Source organism: Dermochelys coriacea, chromosome 2 (assembly GCF_009764565.3).
Source record: "Dermochelys coriacea isolate rDerCor1 chromosome 2, rDerCor1.pri.v4, whole genome shotgun sequence".
In the NCBI taxonomy this organism is placed as follows: Eukaryota; Metazoa; Chordata; order Testudines; family Dermochelyidae; genus Dermochelys; species Dermochelys coriacea.
Window position 1 is genome coordinate 64,778,766 of NC_050069.1, and position 25,715 is coordinate 64,804,480.

General features: G+C 40.0%; 1 protein-coding gene across 7 annotated transcripts in view; it reads right to left on the reverse strand.

Moving 5' to 3' along the window:
• Window positions 1-358: 358 nt before the first annotated feature.
• The window catches only part of YTHDF3 (YTH N6-methyladenosine RNA binding protein 3), a 73,004-nt gene continuing 47,647 nt past the window's right edge, over window positions 359-25,715 (reverse strand). For 4 of the 7 annotated variants that reach the window (XM_038389856.2, XM_043507797.1, XM_043507801.1 and 1 more), the window contains one exon: window positions 22,281-23,251. In XM_038389856.2, coding sequence (XP_038245784.1) covers window positions 23,228-23,251 — 24 coding nt within the window. In that variant the 3' untranslated portion in view covers window positions 22,281-23,227. Of the gene's footprint in view, window positions 1,907-22,280; window positions 23,252-25,715 lie in introns of those variants that run through there. The other 3 variants (XM_043507800.1, XM_043507798.1, XM_043507799.1) reach the window with 3 other exon arrangements.

Below are 25,715 nucleotides of genomic sequence, written 5' to 3' on the forward strand. Positions count from 1 at the left end.
ACTTATGGCCAGAAGCCAGACAAGCAAAGCTGGAAAGAAGTGAGATGAGGACAGCCAAAGGATCTAGAAACTAGAACATTTCCTTACAAAAAAATCACATTTTTCCCCCACAAAGACTAACAGACGAGCTATACAAAATATATAACCTAGAAGTGTAGCAACATGCTATATTAATAGTTTAACTGATAGAAATGAGAATAAAGATAATACCTACACCACACACTTCCATTCTTCCAAGGTAATAAATTTGGCTAGAAACATCAAAAGTATGTGAAGTTCTGTGTACAAAAGATAGTTAGACAACCAATTCCCAATAGTTGTTTGTTAATTGAAGTATAAATGATAGAAGGGGACCAAGTAAAGAACTAGCCCATTCTTTTATTGTTTTCCTGACAAGTAATTATTTTCCATTACAGAAGTATCCTGAGGCTACTCTGGTGAACTCTAATTGTGAACCAGAGGAATTTATTTATTGGTGCCTTGTTTGCCTCAGTGGTATTTCATTAGATACCCCCTGGAGGGCCTGTGTTACTGACAGCTGGCTAGGGTTTTTACTATTTTCTGAATGTTCATTCGGTTTCCTCTCTCCTAAGAACTTTACATTGGTGCACTTCCACCACACGTGTTCAAAAGCTTTCTTTATATGTAGCCTTCCCAGCACAGCTCGTGGAAGGATGGCCTTGCTCTTCCTGTGGGATCTTCTGCAAGTTACTTAAGTTCTCTGCTCTCCAGCAATAAAATGGGGATATTTCTCTACTTCATAGCATGTTGTGATAATTTCATTTACAGTTGAGAGGTGTTCAGATTCTGCAGTGAAAGGAAACATACCCTCTTGTCCATTTTATCTTACCTGTAATGGAATGAGGCGTGTCCAATGAACACAAATTATTTTATAATGGACACATGCTGCAGCATCTCCCACCAGAAGAGAAGTGTGTGCATTGGGGAGGAGGTATAAGTGGTCAAGGATGGGATAGAGAAAATGATTGCTTCATGAAGCACTTTCTGTCCAAATCAGTGATAATGATCTTGCATCTTGGGAGGTCTGTAACAATACATGGTGGGGCTGAGGGGAAGCTCAGCTTCTGAAGCTTCAGGAAATTCTGCCTTAGAGAACTGTACCTGTGTGTTCATTGACTGAACAGAACTGACGATTCCATGACAAATCATCATCATCTTACCAGGAATCTAGAAGAAGGAGAGAAACCACAAAGATGGGGCAGGGGTAGCAGGGAGAAAATTTTAAAAATGGCAGTGAGGAACTATGCAAGGAAATACAAGCCTAAAATACAACATACTATATTTCTAGATGGTTCTCACAAATGTGCCGTATTAAATTTGGGAGCAAAGCACACAATAAGGAACTAATCCCATAAAAATTGCCAGTTTCATTCTATGCCTTTGAAAAAGATTATATCCTAGACTGAATTATTAAATACATGGATGGTCTTCTACAGACTACTTACTACTATTTGTATTTAGAGAATAGTTATGTTGTGATGTTTCTGTTGTGATACAACCAAAAATATATTTTAAAAGCCTACATGAGACAATGTTTACTCTATGGCATTTCAAGGAGAGGCTGTGTGATCTAGTATATAGGACTCAGGGGATCATTCCCAAGGCCCTGCTGTATGACCTACAATAGGTCTCTCCATCTCTCTGCTCGTTTCCCCTTCCACACTTTGTCTTGTCTATTTAGAGTAAACTCTCCAGGGCAGGAAATTTCTCTTACTATGTTTGTACAATACCTAGCAAAACAGGCCTCCAATCTTGTTTGGGATTTCCAGTTACAACTGTGATACACATCAATAACTAGAACTGAAATGTCCCATTTCCCCTTCAAAAATCATTTGCTGTTTATTTTCCATTTCACCCAAAATTCTGGGTGGTATGGGACAGGTTTCTGAAAATAAGGACAGAAAGATGTTATTAGTATTCTTGCTCCGAGAATGTCACAGCTTTTTTTAAGTTATTAGTTTCTGGCAGTGCTCACCCAGTACTAGGCACTGTACAAACCAAGGACTATATAGAGCCTGCTCCAGCTGGTTTCCATTGTAAAAAGACAAACGAACAGTCAAAGGGTCAAGGAAAGTAGCATAACATACTATGAATTTAACCAAAGGGATGATTGGCTGTCTTGATAATACAAGGTTTTTTAAAAATTTAAAAATGTAATCTGTCCTTGATGGCCCCTCAAACTTGTTGCAATAGTTCCAATGTAGAATGCTTGAAAAGAAAAGGAGTAACACGGCTGCTACTCTGAAACCTGTCAAGGTAGAATGCTGTAGATTGCTTCTAGACTCTGATACCTAAAGCATTTAGCTATCAAATGGAATTAGCTTGTTATAAGATTGAACTATAGTATTTTTCTGTCTCATGCTCACATCAAGAAAAATGTGAGCCCTGCAAGATTCCAAGACTATTTCTATGTAGAAACCAACTGCGGAGAGGGAAAATATAAATCAAGTCTCAGTGGCTCCCTCTGCTGTTGCATTCTTAGCAGTTTCATTATAATTTGAACTTTTTCATCAGCATTTGACATTATCATACATCATAAAGCGCACAAACTTTGGAGAGTGGATAGTCAAATACGTATGAGCCACAGATAACCCTGTAGTGCAATTGTGGTCAGTTAAATAGCGGTTTGCCAGGGTTAAGCCTTCTTTTATGTTTATTCAGGGCTTAGCACAAGATGAGTGCTACCATAAAACAACAAAGGCTACATTTAATATCTGTGCAAAACTAGCACTTTCTTATTCAGCATCTCAGCACTTTGTAGAGCAAGTCACATTTATTTGCTGATAAAAACATGTTTTCACCACTTGCAAAGGCAAAACTGTTCTGGGAGAATGAGCTGTAACCTACTTAATCTTTTGAAACCAACGGACAGAGTATCCGAACAAGTCTTAAAGAATACATTTTAAAAACATGTCTATGGCACCTTTTATACATAAAAAAAAAAAACAGAAAACAAAAAATTAAGTGAGCTAGAGACCGAAGCATTGCAAACCCCTTGTCAAGCCAGGGCAACAGAGGTGCAAGAGCTCCAAGCTGTATCTCTCATACAAGTGAGTGCTGAAGAGTAACAGCATCAAGGTGTCTAGCTGAGCAGCCTGTAATGACATTTTTAGTACATTTTCACTAGCACCTGCTGTCAAGGCTGATTCCCCACTCCGGCACTCTGAGTGCAGAAGGTAGCAAAGATTCTAAAAATTAATACTGGCCACTCCAGGCTTGTATTAAACTCCCAAGGTCACAGTTTCGCTCTGACCTTGGATGGGTAGATGCTGCCACCACCCAAGTGCAAAGAACCCCTTAGGACCCAGGAAAGCGCACTTGGGTATTCCTGCCTGTGGGGTACCTCTCTCTCTCTCTCACACACACACACACACACACACACACACACACACACCCCTCTCCCTCCCTTCTGGGGAAGAGCCGAGAAAGAAAACAAAGGAAATTAGTTGCTGCCCCAGCTAATTAAACAGCATGTAGAAACCCCCTTCATTTATCACACCTGCACACATGTGCATGTGTATGGTTGTGCCATAACCCCCTATTGTCCACCAGAAGTATGTCTGAAGGTGAGTACAGGGGGAGGAAGCTAGTACACCTGAGGGGTGTGTGCAAGTACATGCCTTAGGTTGTGGCACAGCCCAAACCCATGCCAGTTTGCAGTGTGGCTAGGGGTAAGGGGCACATACCAGGTCTGGAGTTTCACTAGTCCTCTACCCCAGTTGCCACAAGGAACTGAATGCTTTTCTTCCGGACCCTTAACCCAATGTATAAAGGTCCATCTGCTGCATTGTCGCCAGTAGTGGTAAGCTGTGCTAACCACATCAGAACAGCTTCCTGTTGCACTCTTCTGATCAGGACATGTGAACAGTTGTCTAAGAGTAGCTGTCTGGTCCACCGACCACATGCACATGCTGATCAACATGTGGGACAAATACACCACCCTCCAGGAGTTCTCCTGGAGTGGCAGGAACATTTACCTCTACCAGGAAATTTTACACACTCTGGGAGCAGGAGGGCATTGAATGCCAGGGACACACCAAGCACTTGAGACTCCTGCACAGGAAGGCCAAAGACTCAAACAGTTGCTCCCAGAGGGCATGTTGTACATGCCCATTTTGTGAGGAGCTCAACAAGGGCTCTCAATACCGAGCTGGAAGTGGCTCATGCCACTCTCCTGCACCCTGCCAGCCTCCTTCACCAACAGGACATTGATAACGGCCTGGGTGAGGAGACCACAGGGATATGGAGGCTGTCCTGGGGGACATGGAGCATGTAATTCTGCATCTTTGCCCAGAGAAACAGGTTGAGGAAGCCCCTGTGACAAAGCTGAGGCAGACCTCAAGCCAGGGCAGGAACCAGAACCTCAGGCTGGTAAATTACAATGGAGTCCCGCCCTGCCCACCGTTATCCCCTCTTGCTCTGGTGCTACCTTCCTGCTGTATCTCTGAGTCTGAACTGCAGTGCTGAAGCCACATTATCATGCCCCATCCCCTTACTGAACTCTGACAGCTTCCCCCCGGCCCCCTCTATCCAGCCCCCTCTCCACTCCACCCCAAAAGGTCCCCAGGCAAGATACTTATAAAGCAATGATTCCTGATGAACCATGGTTATGAATTTAGCTAACACTAGAGATCTTAAAAATAGATTAAGGAAAATGATCATGCCCCTGTGTCTGTGTATTTCTTGGGAGGAATCGGGCTGTGATGATCCCAGGGCTGCGGGGCCTAGGAGACAGGAGAGGGTGGATTTAAAAAGTCCTGGTTAAGGATGGGACAATTAGATAACCAATTCTAAGTTTTTTCTACAAAGTTGGTAATAGCTGCCTTTTGTCCCTGGGAGGATTACACAGTTTCAGTGCTTCTCCCACCCTCACCCCCCTCGCCCCCCGGAAGCTGTGCAGAACAGCGATGGTGAGGAAGATGCATTGGGGCTGGGGTTAAGTCTGTGAAGGAGCAGGGAAGAGAACTGTCATAGGAGATGCTGGCTGTCTGAGGAAAAAGTTAGTCAGCAGTCTTTTTGCCCTTGGAAGTTTATGAATTTTTTTCTGTCCCTGACCCCTCTCCGCACTGAGCTGTGCTACACAAACTGCAAAAAAATGGGGGTAGGAGAAGAATCCGGTTTGGTGGTCAGATAAACACAATGTGGTGTCCCTTTGCAGTGGAGAAGAGAGGGGCTTGTGTCGCTGATCTGAAACTTCAGGGAACCAAATAAAGTTGTGTTTTGTCTTTCTTTCTCAGTCCATTTCTGAGTTAAGGCACAAGGGCAGGATTTTCTGGTGATGCCAGGGTAGGGGAAGGTGTTTGTAGTTCACATCTCCCTTTGAAGGGAAAATATTTAATGTTAGCTGAGGATATTGTCAGTTTCCAGGCAAATTGTCTCCCAGTCTTATAAGCGTATTTCAGCCAATTTCTGGAACAGCAGAAATTTCAGCAGGGCCTTAAGAGATTCAATGGCTGTGCAAAAATGCCTGATTCACCTTCAGAACTGACTCAACCCCTCCATTCAGCAATATGTAGAGGGATAACAATTAGCAGAAACATCTCTCAGGCCAGACAGGCGGGTGGAGCATGGGGGCACCCATTTTTGTCCCTCCCCCATTGGCCAGGGTCCCTGAGCATAGGCCTTGTTGGGCCAGTGACTAATCTGCCAATGCCTGCTAGCTATTAATTTCATTTGGTGACCCTTAGGTCTGGTGTTGAGTAAATAACACGTCCTTATTTACTTTCTCCACATCAGTCATGATCTTATCGAACTTTATCATATCTCCCCTTAATCATCTCTTTTCCAAGCTGAAAAGTCCCAGTCTTATTCTCTCCTCATACAGAAGCCGTTCCATATCCCCAATAATTTTGTTGTCCTTTTCTGAACCTTTTCAAATTCCAGTATAGGGATGCAGAGGAGAAACCAGGAGCAGTGTGAATTCCTCAGGGCATGGGAAGAGTGGGAAGAACTGATTAACTGGTTCACGGAGCAGAAGATGGGAATGAAGGCTCACTGAACTGGTAGCCAAATGACTTGGGGATCTACTTACTACCATGATCACAGAACCAGTCAATAATCAACAGCCACCATCTCCTTCTCCTCCAGCTGCCATTCCGGGTGCTGCTGAGCTGGAGGATACTTCTTCAAGGACACTCACCGGAGTGACTGGGAGAACATGGAGCCTGCAGGACTCTTGGGATCCCACCCTCCACCAGCACCCAAAACCTCACCCAAGGGGTCTCCCTGAGTGACCAGGAAGGGAACAATGAGCCTATGGGAGTCATGGAACCCCATCAAGTACCCACCCCCTAAACCAGGGGTGGGCAAAGTTTTTGGCCCAAGGGCCACATCGGGGTTGCGAAACTGTATGGAGGGCCGGGTAGGGAAGACTGTGCCTCCCCAAACAGCCTGGCCCCTGCCCCCTTTCACTTCCCATCCCCCTCAGAAACCCCAACCCATCTAACCCTCCCGCTTCTTGTCCCCTGACTGCCCCCTCCAGCGACCCCCTCACCTCTAACCACCCCCTGGGACCCCACCTGCTATCCAACCCCTCCCCTGCACCCTATCCCCTGACAGGCCCTCTGAGACTCCCATCCCTATCCAAACCCCCCCCCCCCATTCCCCATCCCCTGATCACCACTCCCTGAATCCCCAACCCATCCAACCACCCCCTGCTCCCTGTCCCCTGACTGCCCCCTCCTGGGATCCCCCGCCTCTAACTACCCCCTGGGACTCCACCTGCTATCCAACCCCTCCCCTGCACCCTGTCCCCTATCCTCTATCCACACCCCCTGACAGGCCTTACAAGACTCCCATGCCTATCCAACCCTCCCATTCCCCGTCCCGACCACACCCTTCCACAACCTCCACCCCATCCAACCACCCCCTGCTCCCTGTCTCCTGACTGCCCCCCAGGACCTCCTGCCCCTTACCCCCCCCCGCACCCCACCAACCCCCTTACCCTGCCCTTCAGAGCAGCAGGAGCTCGAAGCCCCGCTGGAGCGAGCCACACCGCCATGCTGCCCAGCAGGAGTGGTGGGCCAGAGTGCTGGCGGCATGGCAAGCTGAGGTTGCAGGGAAAGGGGGACAGCAGGGGAGGGGGGCTAGCCTCCCCAGATAGGAGCTCAAGGGCTGGGGAGGACAGTCCAGCAGGCTGGATGTGACCAACCCGTAGTTTGCTCACTTCTGCTCTAAACCTTGCACAGGAGATATCCCTGGTGTCCCCCAAAAGTAATTTTCACTGATTATACAAACAGTATTTGCCAATACAGGCATTCACCATATCTGTACCCTGTAAGCTGATGACATTCAAGATCTGCTGTCTCTGATGTGTCAGAAAATTCTGCCCAAATTTTATCATCTACTCCACTGCATAACCATGTGTCCTGCAATAAGAAGTAGGAGCAGAATCTTATCGCTTCATGTTTCCCACCCACTTTTGCAGGGAACGAGGACCAACATGATGAACCACCTCCATTGGACAAATGTGTCAAGATGGGGGACAGTAACACCACTACACAGCAAAGCAAATCCTAGAGTGCCTCTGTGCAGCACATACTGTCTCCCCGGGACACTACCCCTGAAATAGGAGCACTAACATCGCATAGCGGCCACAGTGTGGACTTGCAGGTATAAGCCTATGCATAGCTTTATAGTTGTGTCCAGCACAGCATAATGGGGACACTCAGCATGTATATAGGGAGCAGGTACACGGTCCAGTATGCACACCAGCATAGATATTGCCTTTGACTCTCAATATTAGCACTTGAGGAGCTTAGTGCCAACTACGCTTGGGGGTTGATCCAAAGTTTCCATTGGACTTCAGTAGGACCAGGCCCTAGGAGAACAGTAGTGAGAAACAACAACATTTACCCCCTGCCTCCCAAACTGGATCTGGAGAGGGAATTTTTGACAGCACAATGACCATTATGCTTAGGATTTTTAGAACACACCATCCTTTACAACGGGCTCATTTCCATCAATTACTGAGAAACGAGACACAGCTGTTCATAAGAACAAGCAATACAGTCATTTACAGTGCTCACCCCAAACATGACAGCATCACTCTTGCAAGATGCACTGCAAGGATCATTACCGCAGAACACAGGAGTACTTGGTTAATAAGGATGCCTCAGCTTCATGAAACCATCCTAGACATATTTCATAAGTTCAGTGACATTTAAGAAGGTCCTCATTTAATGAGTGTAGCACTTCCTACATGAGCAACACTCTCCTGACCTTGACAATGCTGAAGGAAAATCCTTTGCTTATCGACACATTCTACTACTGCTTCCTCAAAGTATATTTGGTTCCTGAGGTTAATGGAGTAAGCGTAGTGAATATTTCCATACCAGTCAGAGTCTGTCTCATCAGTTACCTCTGCCTGCTTTTTGCTCATCACCTGACACCACCCAACTAGAGACTATATTTACTCCATGAATACTGTAATATTTTTCATTCGTGCTTCTAAATAAAGCCACTTCTGTGACATGCAAAAGACAAGCATCTTCCTTCTGTGTTCCTGTTCATTTTCTTAGCTGGTGTAGCATCCTTTGCAAGTAATACATAGCTATATACATTTGAACAGGCCAACATCTCAATAACCTGATGAGGAAATTGTGAACTATTGGCTGCTCCACACACACCCATATTCCACAGGCATGAGCTTTATCATTTTGCATGAACTCAAATAGGATACAAGAGGGTTTAGTTCCATTAGAGCCCATAGTTTGACACCCCTTACACTAGGTTTGAATTTTGCCTAATGACTGTTTCCTAGACATCTTCCTCAAGAAGTCAAACATGTTTCCACCCTTAGCACATCCTTGGCTTAGCAAAATAAGGGGTTTTTGGGGTTTTCTTTATCCCTTTAAAGATCTGAGTTCTTCCTTTTGTTCCCTTCATTCATCTTTGGTACAGCGAGAAATCATTTCTCAATATGCAAATGAATTTACATAGCACCAGTCACACCCAGTTTATTTTATCTTCTCTCCAGTTTATTTTCAGAAACTACGTTTTCTTTTAAAAAAAATCTCACAAAACATTGCAAACTAAGGGCATTTTCCTCTACTAGGAAATTTTTTCATAGGAAATGGCTTTTCTTTGTAGTCTTACTAGTTTGTGTGTATGGACTGAATTCTACCAGAAAAAATCCAGGTAAGTACATGGTCAGAATTCTAGTTCTTTCTTGGACTGGATGTTCCCAATCTCTGACAAAGGAGGTTTACGGGAGACTTAAAGAGACCCTGAAGTTAAGGGTGTTTGATCAATATTAACATGTTCCTATATATAAAATATATATATATATATATATATATATATATATATATATATATATATATAAAGATACATACTAATCCCCCATATTCCTTCAGTTTAGAGTCTTGGTTCCTTTACTATAAAAGCCTATATGTGAGGGGTTTTGCTTCAGTCTGCTTCACCCAGGCTGCAGGTACAAATGGCTATACTGCAGACTTAAGCACCCTATAAAGGTATTTGTTTGAAAATATGTAAAATTACAACCATGTCTTTTTTTTTTTTTTTTTTTTTTTTAACATGGTCACTAAGTGATCTTGCCACCGCACTGTTCATAGAAATCAAAGCTGTATCTTTACATAAGAGCCCAGGGCCTGGGCAAAAAGAAAAGGAGTACTTATGGCACCTTGGAGACTAACAAATTTATTTGAGCATAAGCTTTCGTGAGCTACAGCTCACTTCATCGGAAGCAAAGTACTCCTTTTCTTTTTATTACCTCAGTTTTACTTCATTTAGATTAAAAATGCAGTTAACAAATACTGTTGTAAGCAGCACAAAGATAAACAAGGTTGCCACACACGCACTGTTGATGAGCCTCACTACCAATAAATGCCTTTTATACCCAGTTATCTCATCCTTGTATAAACTATTTCATGATCTATTTTCCTTATGCAATTATTCTAAGGGTTAATAAGACCAGCAGGGGAACATGAGGTATTGTATTGGAAAGAGGAAAAAAGCTTTGTAGTAAACTAGAAAAAGGGACAGAAGCTATGTTTACACCCATTGGTAGTGAGAAATTATTGCAAACTCCTTCCCAAGTAAGATTATGCACATGTGTAAGGGGCTGCAAGATGCAGGTTTATGGTTAGAAGAAATGTTCATCACTATTTTGGCTGTGCTTTTTAAAAAAAATAAAAAAAGCATTTGAATGGCAGTAGCTCATAGCAGCATCAGTCATGGATCAGGGCTCAGCTGGGCTAGGCACTGTACAAACATAACAAAGATGGTCACTGCCCTGAAGAGTTTACAATCCAAGATATGTTTAGCACTTGACTAATGTAATCAGTTAAATTAATGCACAGAGAAAGTACATATTCATAAGTGATGAGGACAAGGGGTTAGCTTAATGTTCATTGATGTAGTTTAGAGAAATTAATATTCAACTAAATAATGAGTAAAACTTTTATGGTACGGCTCTCAAGCTGATAAACAGCAATGGACTGAGTATTTTTAAACATTACATGTATATTTTGTAAGAATTTTCTATAGTTTAATCATTGTGAGAGTCAATATATTTGAAAGGGTTCTGTCAGGTTAATTAAAAAAAATGTTTCTGTGTTACACCTTAGAAGTAAACATTGTGAAGTATCTTTTCACATTCTCCCCCAGCCCCACTCCCCAGTTTCTCAGCTTAGGCAATAGAGACTAGTCAGCTTCATTTTTATTTATAGTCCCAATTTAAATTTTTAGGATCTCATGCATTTACACAATCCTATCAAAACTGTTGCAAAATATTAGTTTAACTACAATTTAAATTTTAGAAGAATGCAAACATTTCTATTTTTCTTGATTTTGTAGAAACTTATTTGTGCATAGCATAAGTTTTGGTCCATATTTCACCACACACTATTGCTTTAAACAACTATATCACTGATTATACAGGATACATACTGTGATGAGATTAAACAGTCTATTATATATTTATGAACATTTGTGGTGTTACTTATCAATTAAATGAACACAATAATTTGATTAATTTTGCCTTTTTCCCTTTCAACTGCACATAAAAACCTCAGAAAATTCTCAAATCTATTAATTTATGATTATTTATGTCTTGTTCTGTAGATTCTATTGATTACAAATATCACAAATATACAGACACCAATCCTGCAATTGGCTTTATGAGGTCTGACTGCACAGAGTTGCAGAAATGAGAGCACAGATTGCAATATTAACTGTTTGCATTGTTGGCTAATTATGGAAATTAATTTAGAAAATTTACACTACAACTTGGAAGTCACAAACATTTGTGCATTCAAGTGAATGATATGCATTTTGTGATATTCAGATGAGTAAAGTTTGGCCATTCAAATGTTTGCAGGAACAAATACATTTTAAAAACTTTTGAGTCTACATTGCCTTTAAAATTTATAATGAATATTGGGGCAATTTTCCACTATTTGCTCATTGCTGCTTTAAGATATAGTTCACATTGAATAACTTGACAGTACAGTATATAGTATAATAAGCGCAAATGTAATCCCTGTTCTATCTGTTCTGACCATTTCAGTGACATAACATTATTCCAGTGCTCTTTTTGGACATTGGTCAAATTTGATCTTCCAACTTCAAAAATATTGTATCTTTACACGTCCCCCAGAAATGCAAGCTAAAAACTGTGTGATGTGCTGGATCAGATGAAAATATACTCATTCAGAATCAGATCTCTCAATTACCATTTCCTTTTAATCAAAAAGATTAAGTGCTTACTCTCCCACTTTTGCTTCATAACAATGGGTCTCTAGTACTTTGCGCTTTTCATTGAGCTGAGAATTATGGGTAGCTGATGAGAATGTGCATAATATTGTGCTGTGGTCAGCTCCCTGGGAGTCCTTCCCTCAGTACAGAGTTTTGTTTTTTGAAGCAAAATTAATCCCCCTCTTCAGTAATTAAGATGTCTCTCTTGCAGAGAGAAAGGGTAATGTGAATAAGACCCCAAACTGGAACACAGAAGACCTGGGTTCAGTTTCTGGGTTTGTCTGTAGAACAGGAATAATACTCTATTCCCACTCTGTCTCTTGTCTAAATTAAAAGCTACTCATTTCAAGTCCACAAATTGCATTGGCTTGAAGAGCTAGCTCAGTTACCACCCTGGCCCTAGGAACTGAAGGCAATTGCCTTCTGTATGTTCCATCATTGACTCACGTTCAGCTGTCCTCCTGCTCCTTTGAAGAGACCCAACTTAGGTCAAAAATTCACGTTTCCCAAGCAGATGCTGCCTCATTTTAGGCAACCCGGGACATGACAAACTATCATCATGATAGGTTTCAAGTAGCAGCCATGTTAGTCAGTATCCACAAAAAGAAAAAAAAGAGTACTTGTGGCACCTTAGAGACTAACAAATTTATTAGAGCATAAGCTTTCGTGAGCTACAGCATGAAGTGAGCTGTAGCTCACGAAAGCTTATGCTCAAATAAATTTGTTAATCTCTAAGGTGCCAGAAGTCCTCCTTTTCTTATCATCATAACAACACCCATTTTTGTTATTCTCAAACATCTTGTTTTTCTTGATCTTTTTAAACTATTAATAGTGGTTCTTCATGGGAAAAACTCAAAGGATAATTAAGCTCCTCCCCCTACTGACATCACTGTTATCAGTAGACCAAGCAAATACAAATAGCATTCCTACTGCGCTCTCCTTTACTCATTCATTGCTACATGGTCTTAGCTAAAGGTGTTGTCTCCCACCACAGTTGTTTGGGGGAGAAGAAAAAACGGATAAAACTCAGATTATAGCCATGATTAAGCGTCCATGGAGTTTGTGATGTCACCTCACAGAAAACCAAGGTACATAAATGGCTGAGTGCGAAAGGATACATGTCCAAAAGGCAAGCTTCAAGAGAAAAAGAAAAGGAAATGTTAAAAAAAAAAAATTGTTAGGATTCAAAATATTATATGCTAACATCTGATCAAGAAATTCTGAAAGTTTTAAGGATCTATTTCACCAAACTACATATTAGTACGGGTATGGATGCGCACGCGCGCACACACACACAAACACACACGCCTTTTTATCCCAAAAACATATGTAACAGTTACACTATCCAAACTTGATACATGTGATTTGTGATAAAAGGGCCTAGTTGCATGTGTCCCCTAATACACAGTGCACAAGATTTAAGGGTCTATCTCAGCAAAGACTGAAGAAAAAAAATTTTGATTCCAATTTTTTTGCATGCATCTCGTTGGTTGGATTCTCTGATTATTTTGTCAGTTGTTTCCACATAGGCTGTACTGTAACTGGACAATGGTAGTCATCTCTCAAGAGCTAGTATTTCATGTTCCTAGCATTATGTTCCTAGCATAATCCAAGCATTAGGTCATTTCTCAAAAGGTCCATTACACAGTAACCAGTTACTACTGTCCATTAGGATTAGTTTGTAAGTCACTGGCAGTGTCATATCAAAAGCTTATTTAAAGTTATCATTTTTGTTCTTTCTCCTGCCTGCCTTAAGTTTCTGTCTCTGGGTGACTGGGGTGTGGGGTATGGAGGGGTGTGTGTGGAGGGAAGTTTATAAGATAAAAAATGGGGAAAAAAAAGCTTAGAACCCTGATCTCTCCTCTTCCAATCTGAGCATTCATTCTAGTTTTTTGCTTTTCTTTATTTTTGTAGCTTTCAATTCACCTATTACTTGCTTGAATTATAAACAACTTGGCTCCAGACTGAAGTAATGTGTCCACAAAATGCATAGTAAAAGATTGCATGGTACATAGGGAGAGAATTTTCTTTTTTATCATCCTGGGCTTGGATGGTTACTTTTCTGTTCCTTGCAGGTGCACTAATCACAAAATTCCATCAGTTTTTCTTTCTTCTTGGACCCACAATCTGCTCCAACCTGATAATCAGACAGCTAATTGTTGATTTTTACTTGGCATAAGTGTGATCAATGCAACTGCAAGGAGGAGGAGAAAAATTAAAAGCTGAGAAACAAAAAGGTTAAAAAAAAACATGAGTGCTCTTTCATATGTGGGAGATCAGATGCATATGGAAATAAATTTATTGGATATATATGTTATCTGAAATCATTCAACATTAGTGCCAATTTTTAAAAGTTTACTCTACAGAAAGCTACCAATGTCCAAAAGAAGTTCCACCAGGGAGTCTCTAATATAAACAATGCAGGAGTGTGGTAACTGTTTAACTAAAGGGAAAAGAACAATGAGCATGTTTTTTAAACGAAGGAACAGACCCAGAAATGTAGCATAATGAAAGCTAACTAAACCCTGCAATTCTTACATCACTGTCATGCAGTCAAGGTGTGGTCAAACTACAGTTTATCAGAACTTACCTTTTTTTTTTTAAAATACCAGTAATACAGCAGAAGTTACCCAAGTGTACACCAATATCTTATTTCTAATTGACTTAGTATTAAACAAGGCACAGCTGATGACAGAATTGTGTCTGGTGAACTATATGAAACAAGAAAGCATATTGGTCTTGTTAACTATTAAGATGAATATCAACACTCAGTACCTGAACTGATTTATCAGATAAATGCCTAGTAATATGACCAATGTAATCCTGGGATATTAGAATAATAATTGACCTTAAGACTTAATGAAGGACTTTAGTAAACTGTGATATCTACAAATACAAATTAGAGACTCATTAAGGGCCAAATGATTAATGTAAAGAATCTTCAAGGCTTTTGTACAAATAAGGTTAATTTGAAAAATATAAAAAAAAGATAGGCACTTTAAGTAACCTGAATTGCATGATGCTGTTTCAAGCCCAGAAGAAAAAGGGACAGTATCTTATTAACAGTGAAAGAAATCTCTATAAAACTGAAGTATAAAAGTGACCAAATTAGGAATTTATTGTACAGGTACTAAGTACCTGCATACCTGCTCATCATCCATACCAGTTCTTTACTCAGAAGGAATTCCCAGCATCCATAAGTGAATTATTAAAGAGTGTCTCACAGTATATTGCTCTCTGCTACCATAAAACTCCTTTGTACTACAACGTTTTGGTTTTCTGTTATTCCAGTATCTCATCCTCTTCCTGTTCCTGTCCCAGCCTTTGATTTTGTAACTCAGGTTTTCCAAGAAGCTATCAATACTCACCAGTAATCTACAAAGTCAGACACCGTATTTATTAATATTAATATTCAAAATAAGCATAGATTTAAAGAACTTAAAAGTTTGTCTGCGTCATTCTGCTAGCCATTCAGCACGATCACATTAACTTCTTCATAGTAAACATTGGAGGAAAATTAATATAACAAAGATCTTGCATTACCATTAAATCTGAATTTGAATGGAACACAATTCAAGTTAATAGCAATTTTTAACTTGAAGAAATTAAATGCACAATTTTTACACATTTCCAGAAAAAAAACAGCACTATCACGAGACCCAATGAGTCAAAGAAAGAAAGAAGCTGTGAACCAGTTCAGCCTGTGGAAAGCAAATTGGCAAGGCAACCTGAAATGGGAAAAATCACATTAAGAATGTAATAGCAACAGCCTTCTAAAGGAGTAGGATCGATTTAACACATATTCCAGTCATGCAACACAAATCTGAATTATAACCAACTTATTTAACAATTCTGTAGCAGTTAGGAGATTCCAACCTTTTTTCTTCCATATCTAAAAACACTAAACATAACTATGCTGCTGCTTCTCAGAGCAGCTGCAATAATACTCAGATGGTATTGAACAGCAACGGCATATACAAAAGTCTGCAAAGCAGTTGAGAAACTGAAAACTAAAATCCTCCTTCTCCTGCCCTTTTGCTGAAATGCTAATCGCTAAAGTTTGTAAACTGACTCAGCCTCCAAACCCCATTTTTGTTTGTTCAGAACTATTTGGGTTGAAACTTCATAAAAGGCAATTTTAAAAAAAAAAAAAAAAACACTAAGAAATTCCCTGCAATTATTTTCAAAACAAAGAAGGAAAAAGACTTGCATACTGACAATTCAATATTAAAATACAAGACTTCACAGGTAGTTTGTCCCTCAATGAAGAAGAGTTGCTGTGAATCTGAAAAACACTTAAGTTCCAAATTAAACATTTAAATTAGTTCAGGCAATGTGAAGTAAGTGTTTAATGTAACTGAAGTAACCATTGCATAATTGCCTACAGAGCTACAGAATTGCACAGAAAGTTATGCAAGTGTTAACATTTCCTAGATATGTCAGTGTACAGTTCCACAGTGCTGCAACTCAGGTCTTTTCCTCCTCCTTTTTGTTTATGTTGTTGAAAGGATACAAAATATGCTACTAATGCAACATTATGGCTATGTCTACACTTACAGCTGTGCCACTATAGCACCCTAGTGTAGAAGTTTCCTAATGCAACAGAAAGGTTTTTTCTGTTGATGTAATTAAACTATTAACCCAGCTGCATCTGCAATGGGGTATTGGCTGACCTAAATATAGCACTTAAGGCATGAAATTTTTCAGTCCTGAGCAACGACCTAGGTCTAGCTAATTTTTAAGTGTACACCAGGCCAAAGATTGCAGTAGCAGACGCACACAAAGGAGGGTATGTAAACATTAAAATTTCTAATCCTAGCATTAACTTACACACATCCATATTAAAAGGGACAACCAGAATTACACCCAATTTGGGTTTGGGAAAAAATTGTGTCCCCAAACCTCATAGTAAAAACCACCATCTTCCTTTTTTTTTTTTTTTTTTTTTTTTTTTTTTTTTTTAAAAACACCAATGAAATTATATCCCTTCCCACCTTCCATATCAAAACACTGGAGCGCCTGCTGAAACGGATGTATGGTAATTTACACGAGTCTGAGTTTATACACACAAATTATGACAGGAATGCTTCTCTACCCACCTATCAGAAAATAAGTCCTGGGGAAAAAAAGGAGGTGCTTCTGTACTGCTACGGATCTGGAAAAAAGCAAATTATGCCAGGATCCCTCCACAAAAGGAATATGCAAAGAACAGCTCGTAATCTTACCACACATCATGAATATAGCAGATGGTAGCCAGAGTTGTGCTTCTCTCATCAGATCCTAAACAAGGAGCAAACAAGGATATGAAGAGGAGCCCTTCTGCTCAGGAGTCCCCATTATCTGAAAGTGGGGCGAGGGGGGAAATGAGAAGCCTCTTACTGTCCCCCTCTTGCACATCTTATCTGGAAGAGGACCCACTTAACCTTGGGGATCCTCTTGGAATTAAATGCTTGAAGCCCCAGCCTGGATGCTTCTGGTATGGTTGTGGCATGAGTGGCTTCTGATCAAGACGGGGGAATCGGGTGAAGGAGAAATCCAAATAGTTTTTTGTTTGACTTCATAGTAGCGATTAATGGCTGGGAGGACGGTAATTCAAATTCTGGAAATATGAATACTTGAAGTTATTAAAATGTATTACTGTCCCAATGTTAGAGTGGAGTAGGGCCCCATTACGCTAGGCATTGTAGCATGTCACCAATATAAATCTGTTTCAGCGTTTATATAATCTGGACAAAAAAACCAAACTATTCTCAAGGGCTGAAATCTGATACAGATTTGACATTGTAGCCAAAGTTCTCTCCTTATTCATGCTGTTAAAATGCATTTTTGGTGTAATTTATGTATAAAAAAAAGTATAGCCTGTATTTTGAAAGAAGCCAAAAACATTTATCTAAAATTCCTTATAACTCAGACAATTTTCCTGTTTTTTGGAATCTGATGATAATGTCAGACTAAAAGCAAATGTTGATATAAAGGGAGCACAATATAGTTCTATAAATCTGATAAAATTGAAATAGTCAGTAACGTCAACAGGTTCTCTTTATTGAAACCCTCACAAGGATTAAAAAGGACCAAATGGTGAGTTTTCATGCCAAACAGAAGCTCTCACCTAATTAACTGCAGTCTAATTCACATGAAAAACAAACAAAATTCAAACACCCATGTTCTGCTATGAATGAAGTTAAATGAACCATTCTCCCTTAATCTTTTCCTTAATTTTTACCAGAAAAATAGATGAAGGATCTTTACATGGCAAAAGAATACACAAAATGTTACTGAAAACAGGTGCCTCATTTCCTTAAAATGAAAATGGCAGCAAAATGAGTTGAAATGATGGAACTGCTTATATTGATTATTTTTCTAAAATTTTTCTAACAACCATTCCCACCCCCATGAACAATGTTAGGTATTTGAATGCCTCTTCAATATCAAGTATCCATTTAAAAAAAGAACGCTTCAAAAAAAAAAAAAAAAAAAAACCCCCTTCCCTTCCCCCTCCCCCCACACAGGCCAGTTCTGCATTAGGTTTTCAAACTGTTAGCAACATCTGGAGAACCATTTAAACATCTTTCTTGCTGCAGAGATATTAATTACTTTGAAAGCCTAGCCTAGACAGGACTAAAATAAGGCAGCTAGCACTGCATTGGAATTTACAAGGCAGTATTTATTTAACTAAATTTCTGCTGGGAAAGATCAACCAGCATCCATACATAGAGAAACATGGTACATTTATTTTTGAATCATTTTTAACATTTAAAATGAGAATTTCCAACTATAAAAAAATAACCTCACAAAGGGACTTTACAGGTAAGACTTGGTGAAAATGTCTCATCTTTATTATTTCAGTTATCTGCGTTAGACCAACTCAATGTTTTGTTTGGTGCCACAGACCTGGGCTTTGAGATAAATTCTTTTTCCAGTGAATTTTGGAAAAACTGCAGTCATGAATTCGGCAGGACGTCAGTGCTACAGGATCAAGCAGGAAGAAGAGATTAGCTCTAAAGGGAGCAAACTTGTTTAAATGCAAAAATGTAATAAGTTACCAAAGGATATGAGGAAACCTAATGAGCTGAAATTTGCCTAAGTGATACTAGGTGAGAGTCTGTCCCAGTACAGAAGTCCCTCAAAGAAAAATAGTACCCATGTTTTGTTAGGCCAGCAGCTTGGGAATTCAAGTGACAAGATGCATTTCTCATTAAAAAAAATTTACAGTCAAGCAGCACTCAAAAGCTAGAGAATGGCAGAAATATGGCTATCCAGGCAACCTTAATATGTCCCTGTTGTACGTATATATCATGACAGTCTTTAGTTACACGATCACTTACTATATTTTCTACCAGGCTCCTGTGCACAAAATGGATAAATGCTCAGTGCACAGAATGGATAATACTAACTGAATGGGTAACTATTTCAATATTTCATTCTCATTTTGTGTGTGACCTTGCGCCTTACCTACAGCACACCATCCAAACCCTGCACCGACTGACTACAGAATTAGTATTTTCTTCATGGGCTTTTCTATGGCACTCATCACTATTGCATCTGAAAACTTATTTTAACAATACTCCAGTGCCAGAGGGGATGACAAATCCTACCTTTGTATAGATGAAATGATGCACAGAAGTTAAAGGCCAAAAATGTCAAGTACTCACAAATTTTGTGTGTGCCCAATACCACTCAGGATCTGATTTTATAGAGCATTTAGTATTTTACAGCATTTTCTATATTCAAAGTATATTGATTTCAATTTTAGGTATGAATGCTCAGGTCTCAATTTGGGCACCCAGAAAAGTTAAAATACAGTTAGCGGCCACCTCTGAAAAGTTTCTCTCTTAAGTGACTTGCCTAGCATCATACAGGAACTCTATAGCAACTACCTTAGCCAGAAGATCATTCTGTCTCATTCTGCAATCCCACGTCATTTTCTTCACATCTTTTAACTTCTGGAACAAATAAGGCATAGCCTCCTTCACTACATACAACCTGCTTTGTTCTGTGCACTGAATTAGGCCGGGTTCTTATGGAAGAAAACAGTATGTGATCATATAATTAAAGACTAACAAAGTATATATACATGGAATTTGAATTAAGAGTACACAAACTTGATTCTCTAGAAACTAACAGATTTACTTGAGAATAAGCTTTCATGAGCTACAGCTCACTTCATCGGACCTCCAGTGGGAGTGGAAGGTGATGGTCAATGGGGAGACGTTCCTGTGGTGGCGAGATCCCAGGACAGAGAGAACTGTTGTCAGGCCCTGGGTGGTGCAGCCTCAGATGCTGAGGGGCTGTGTGAGGGTATCATGGATGAAGTCCCTCGCTTCCCTATGGCCCAGATCCCTGTGCAGACCCAGGAGGGGTGGGGCTGGCTGGTCGTTGGGGTTCTCCAGGATACCAGCTGCAAGACCCTGTTGTGGGGTGACTGTCTCTTTGGGACAGGATCCAGGCCCTGCTCCTGTAACTGCCGAGGGTTTGAATTTGAATCCAAGGAACCAATTGGCGGAGAGGGAAATGGTCAGTGAAAATGCAGATGATCTGGCTGGCAGCAGGGAGGAGCTGCTAGGCTCAGGATACCTGCATGCCTGTAACCAGACCCCTTGGGCTGGGTGGCACAGAGAGATGCTCCCGTCCCCTTGCACACCGGAGAGGGGGCTCATGCTGGCTCTGATGCAGTGAGGAAGGCAGCAAGCTCTCTGCCTGCTTGCACTGGGACAGCAAGGGCAGCGCTGAGCACAGTGGGAGCTGAGACCCCAGCTGAGGGGGGGAGACACAGGCAGGGCAGGTTATCTGTTGGGAGTGGCAAGGTGCTTGGTAAGGAAAGTCTGGATGAGCCTAGGCAGCCTTGTGGGCTGATGGCTTTGTCTAGTCAGCAGTGTGGGAAGGCGAGGAGAGTGGAAGATGAGTGTCCCTGTACCTTACCTGTTACCTGGGTGGAGAATTGTGACAGTGAAGGAAATGTGCCTGTGTCGGTCAGGGGTATTGACTTGCCTATGGATGGAGCTACCCCGGTCTCCAGGCAGTTGTCTGTGAACAGCCTTGTGTGCTGGGACCAGGGGAATGAGATCCCAAGCTGTGTGTCCTGCTCTTCTTTATCTGTGGAGCAGACAGAAGGGGCCTTTCAGCCTCTGATGGTTGAGAATGCATCCGATGAAGTAAGCTGTAGCTCACGAAAGCTTATGCTCAAATAAATATGTTAATCTCTTAGGTGCCACAAGTACTCCTTTTCTTTTTGTGAATACAGACTAACACGGCTGCTACTCTGAAACTTGATTCTGGTATTTCCTAATTTTCGAATGCTTGACTTGCAAACTTAACATTCTTTCACTGTGGTCTCCCTGTAATATCGAACATTGTTTTAAAAAGCAAAAGGAAAAACACAAATTCCATGGTGTGGAAACATGTTGATGCTCACATGGGTCACCAGCAGGATTAGACCCTTTACACTCACAGCATCAATATCTGCCACTTAAACTAACAGACTAGCTGGTAGGAGTGGTAGGCTAATTTTCCTCTGTAGATTAGCCAGGAGAGACAGACGCGAAACATTCTGCCACTATTTTATAGCTATTTGCTATACAATAAAGGAATGCTGGGAGTCTGGGACTCAGGGTTCCAAATCTAGGTCCTGAAGGGAATTGTGCTCAGTGGTTATAGACTCTTCTACCACAGTCCCCTAGCATGTAATTCCATGCGACGAACACAGCTTGCCCCTTTCTGTCCATCCCCTTTGTTCCTGGCCCCTCCCCTTACCCCATAGCATTTGAATCAAACTGCTTCCTTCTCTACACTGCCAGGTGCTATTACCTTTTGAACTTTCAGAATACTGGGACAAGCTAACATTTGTACTCCTAACGCTTTACATCCCATGCTCCCGGGTACTGAATTAGAGCTCCACCGAGGGACTGTAAAATGTTTTAAATCAATGGACAAAGAATACTGTATATTCATTGTGTGTGTTGGGGAAGAGAAAAAAGTAGTGCATATATAGTAAAATAGCCTATATTTAAAAAAAGCTGTGCTTGTCCCTAAGTGTCAGAACTTAGCTGACTAGAAGCTGTTGTAAATGCAAGAGATTCCGAACACAATGTAAACATTTGTGTTGAATAATAAGACACACCAAAGGCATTCAAATCTGCAGCATTGCTATTTTAAGCTTTAACATATCTGTCTTCTACACTGCTGTTCTAAAAAAAGGAAACTATCTCTGGAATTTGTACAGACTGTTCACTATTTTATGCAGTTCAGACAGCCGCTTGACATTTTTGATCATACAAATCTTCCATCAGGTAAAATTCATGTTACTAAGAAACAGGTTATTGTAAAAAATAATTTTCAAAAGGTAAAATTAAAAATTTAGCATAGAAGTATTCAGATTAATATAGTATCTTAAACACTTTGTTAGAGAGCTCTAGCCAGTGACAGGTACACATGGATGTTAACATAGACCTGATCCACTGATCAGTCTTTTTCCAAAAGTATTTTGAATAGAGAGAATGCCTGAATACTGTGATAATAGAGGAAAAAAGCTGAGAAACAGTATATGCTTGCTAAACAAGAATTATGTTTATTTAGCTAGTGAATCACCTAGAGGAGTAAATTTTCACTTCCATGATAGCAATCTGTCAGGCTTGCAAACACCCAGAAATAGGAATTAAAGGTTTTAAATGTAGTTATAAAGGTCATAAAAAGTCTGATTTAGACTGAGGTACATTTACTCAAAACTGAGATTCATTGAGTGGTAGCAAACAAACAGTTCCTCAGACAAATGCACTTTTTTCGGTATACATATTACAGAAAAAATAAAGAAGTGTGCATTAACCGGTGCTGTCCACCAAGCTGCATATTAATATTCTCTTACACCAAACAGTTTGAAACAAGGGAAATGTCATTCTAATATAATTTCATGTTAAGTTTCATTTGGCTAAACTGCATCTTAAAGTTGCTTTGCCATATTAAAAGTTTACTACAATAATTTTCACATGAACATTTAGACTTGAGTTTTACTCCAGGACTAAATATGGCATGATTTTGCTTTTAAATCTGTTGAATAGCTAAAAACTGACAATTAAAAAAAAACTACAACAAAGAAAAAATAAGTTGAAGCAATGTGAATCTCACATCATGGAATCATTTCTAATGGTTAATTGTTAGTATTTAACAAATTCAAAGAGTTAATGAATCCTTGCATTCCTTCCGTCTCCTGTGCCTTAGCTAGGATGCATAAATACAAAAGACAGCAGATACTGGTAAAAGCTTCAGGACAGAAAGTGCTTGACGAAGTTACAGTTCTCAAGTGTGTTTGGTGAGAGAGTATAAGGGCAGATGCACTGATGAGAACCATTACAAGAAGAGTCAATTTTGTGTTAAAGTGTTCAAAGATGTCACCTTAAGCAGAAAAAAAGCTTTAATAACGTCGTCTTAGACATATTAGGCATTTCCAGAGTCTACATCATTAGTGTTGTAATTCTAGCAGGACATCTCCATATAGTTATTGTTTGTTTCTATTTCTCTCCTGCAAAAAAAGGAAATAAAGTTAAAATAAGCATTTTCACATTAAATTCTTATATTCCCCCCTCATTAGCAGTAATAACATCACTTGTTAAGCACATCAACTTCCTTAAAGAATGCAGCATGTTTTAAAGGAAATGAAATCAATGTTCTGTATGTATTCAGGCAAGTGGAATGTTTAGTTCAGGATAACTTTTTTAAAGTACAGTGGAAATTAAAAGGAAAATCTGTTTAAACGACAATTAGCTGTTGAAAGGAACACCTTCCATGGTACATTAGACACCATATTGGAGAAATATTTGCTTCCACTAAAAAGACATTCCACTGAATGAAATGAACACAGTCGGGGGGTGGGGGGGAGGAGGAAAAAAAGGCGCTATTCAGCATTCATGCAAGAAAAAAAAATGACCCTAAATTTGCTGCCTACGTTGTCAGCAAAATACTAATTAAATATATAGTCCAGAGAGTTTTAAGTTTCCTTGAAGCTTTTTATTCCCTACAGTTCTGGAGTCTGGAATGTTATTGAGGTGATACTCAGTCACCAGAAATTTCATCCAAAACCCATCAAAGTCAATGTGAGTCTATTAACTTCACTGTGCTTTGGCTGAATTCTGTTCCACTACTCTGCACATACTGTACCCCCCTCTCTATTAAATTAGCTGTCACAATTAAGGTCCACATGCACCAATAAACGTAGATAAGAAGGAACGAACAGTAGAGAATGTTGGGACAAAACCTCTCTCCCAATTGTTTTTGCTATTAACAGGCAAAAAGGTGATTGGGAGAGTTCAAAATACTGTCTCAGTTCAGTGTGGTTTGAATTAGAAGAAAAACATCTGCTTAATTCCATCCCCTTAAGGGAAGGATTAAGTTCCAACAGAGGCAATATAAGATACAGAACTGATTTAAAATTATTAAAGCTAATGTTAAAATTATATAATACAGTTTGAGAAAAAGAGTGTCTGTACATCCGAGTATAGTGCTTAGATTAAGCACGTTTGTTTTTTTTTAAAAAAAAAAAAAGGCATGATACATAGACTACATAATCAGCAATAACCCCAATTTAGGTGAATATATTTAAGAAAACAGTTTAGGTATTAGTATCCAAGTATTCGGGTACATCACTCATGAGAAGCTGTACAGAGATTTTGTTGTGGAAAGCAAAATATATCAATGAGTGGAGATTGTATTTTCTAAATAGACAACCTACCCTAATTCTCAATTACTGAGGGACAATCAGGGAAGTATTTCAGCTAATTTTATTACACTAAAAGAAAAGGAATACTTGTGGCACCTTAGAGATTAACAAATTTATTTGAGCATATAATCAAATAATCTGCGAATACAGACTAACACGGCTGCTACTCTGAAACCTTTTATTACACTAGATGTTAGCAAAAAGTCATCACTAACAGGACCAAAATGAAGAAGATGCTATCCATTTAAAAGTTTAAAAATAGCTATTTGTGTAATATCTTGATGCCAACTGAAAATGTGAGACAAATCTGGAAAAGCTGTATGGGCAATATAAAACTATCAGGAAAACATCTCTCTCAATATCTGATAGCTTAACTTGTCAATTGTTCTGCTTCTCTATCAGTTTATGACCAAAACTCTCCTTCCTCCCCTGGACTGGTATAGAGAACTTGAAATATGTTCCTTCTATTTCTAACATTGTCCATGTCATGCTTTAATACATATAAACAGACATATATACACAACACATATACTGATTCCCTTTGAAAGAAAGCTGTGAGAACTGCCAATAGGGAAGTTCTATTGTTTCAAATATATATTTCTTAGTGAGATGGGGTTGAATGAAGATTTCTTTTTACCTGGAGAGCAGAAGCAGCAATTTTTTATGACTGACATATCTTATGTTTCAGAGTAGCAGCCATGTTAGTCTGCATTTGCAAAAAGAAAAGGAGTACTTGTGGCAGCTTAGAGACTAACAAATTTGAGCATAAGCTTTCGTGAGCTACAGCTCACTTCATCGGATGCATTCAGTGGAAAATACAGTGGGGAGATGTATATACACAGAGAACATGAAACAATGGGTATTACCATACACACTGTAACCAGAGTGATCACTTAAGATGAGCTATTACCAGCAGGAGAGCGGGGAGGGGGATCTTTTGTAGTGATAATCAAGGTGGGCCATTTCCTTCCAGCAGCTGACAAGAACCTCTGAGGAACAGTGGGGGGGGGGGGGGGGGGGATAAACATGGGGAAATAGTTTTACTTTGTGTAATGACTCATCCATTCCCAGTCTCTATTCAAGCCTAAGTTAATTGTATCCTGTTTGCAAATTATTTCCAATTCAACAGTCTCTCCTTGGAACCTGTTTCTGTAGTTGTTTTGTTGAAGTATTGCCACTTTTAGGTCTGTAATCGAGTGACCAGAGAGATTGAAGTGTTCTCCAACTGGTTTTTGAACGTTGTAATTCTTGACATCTGATTTGTGTCCAT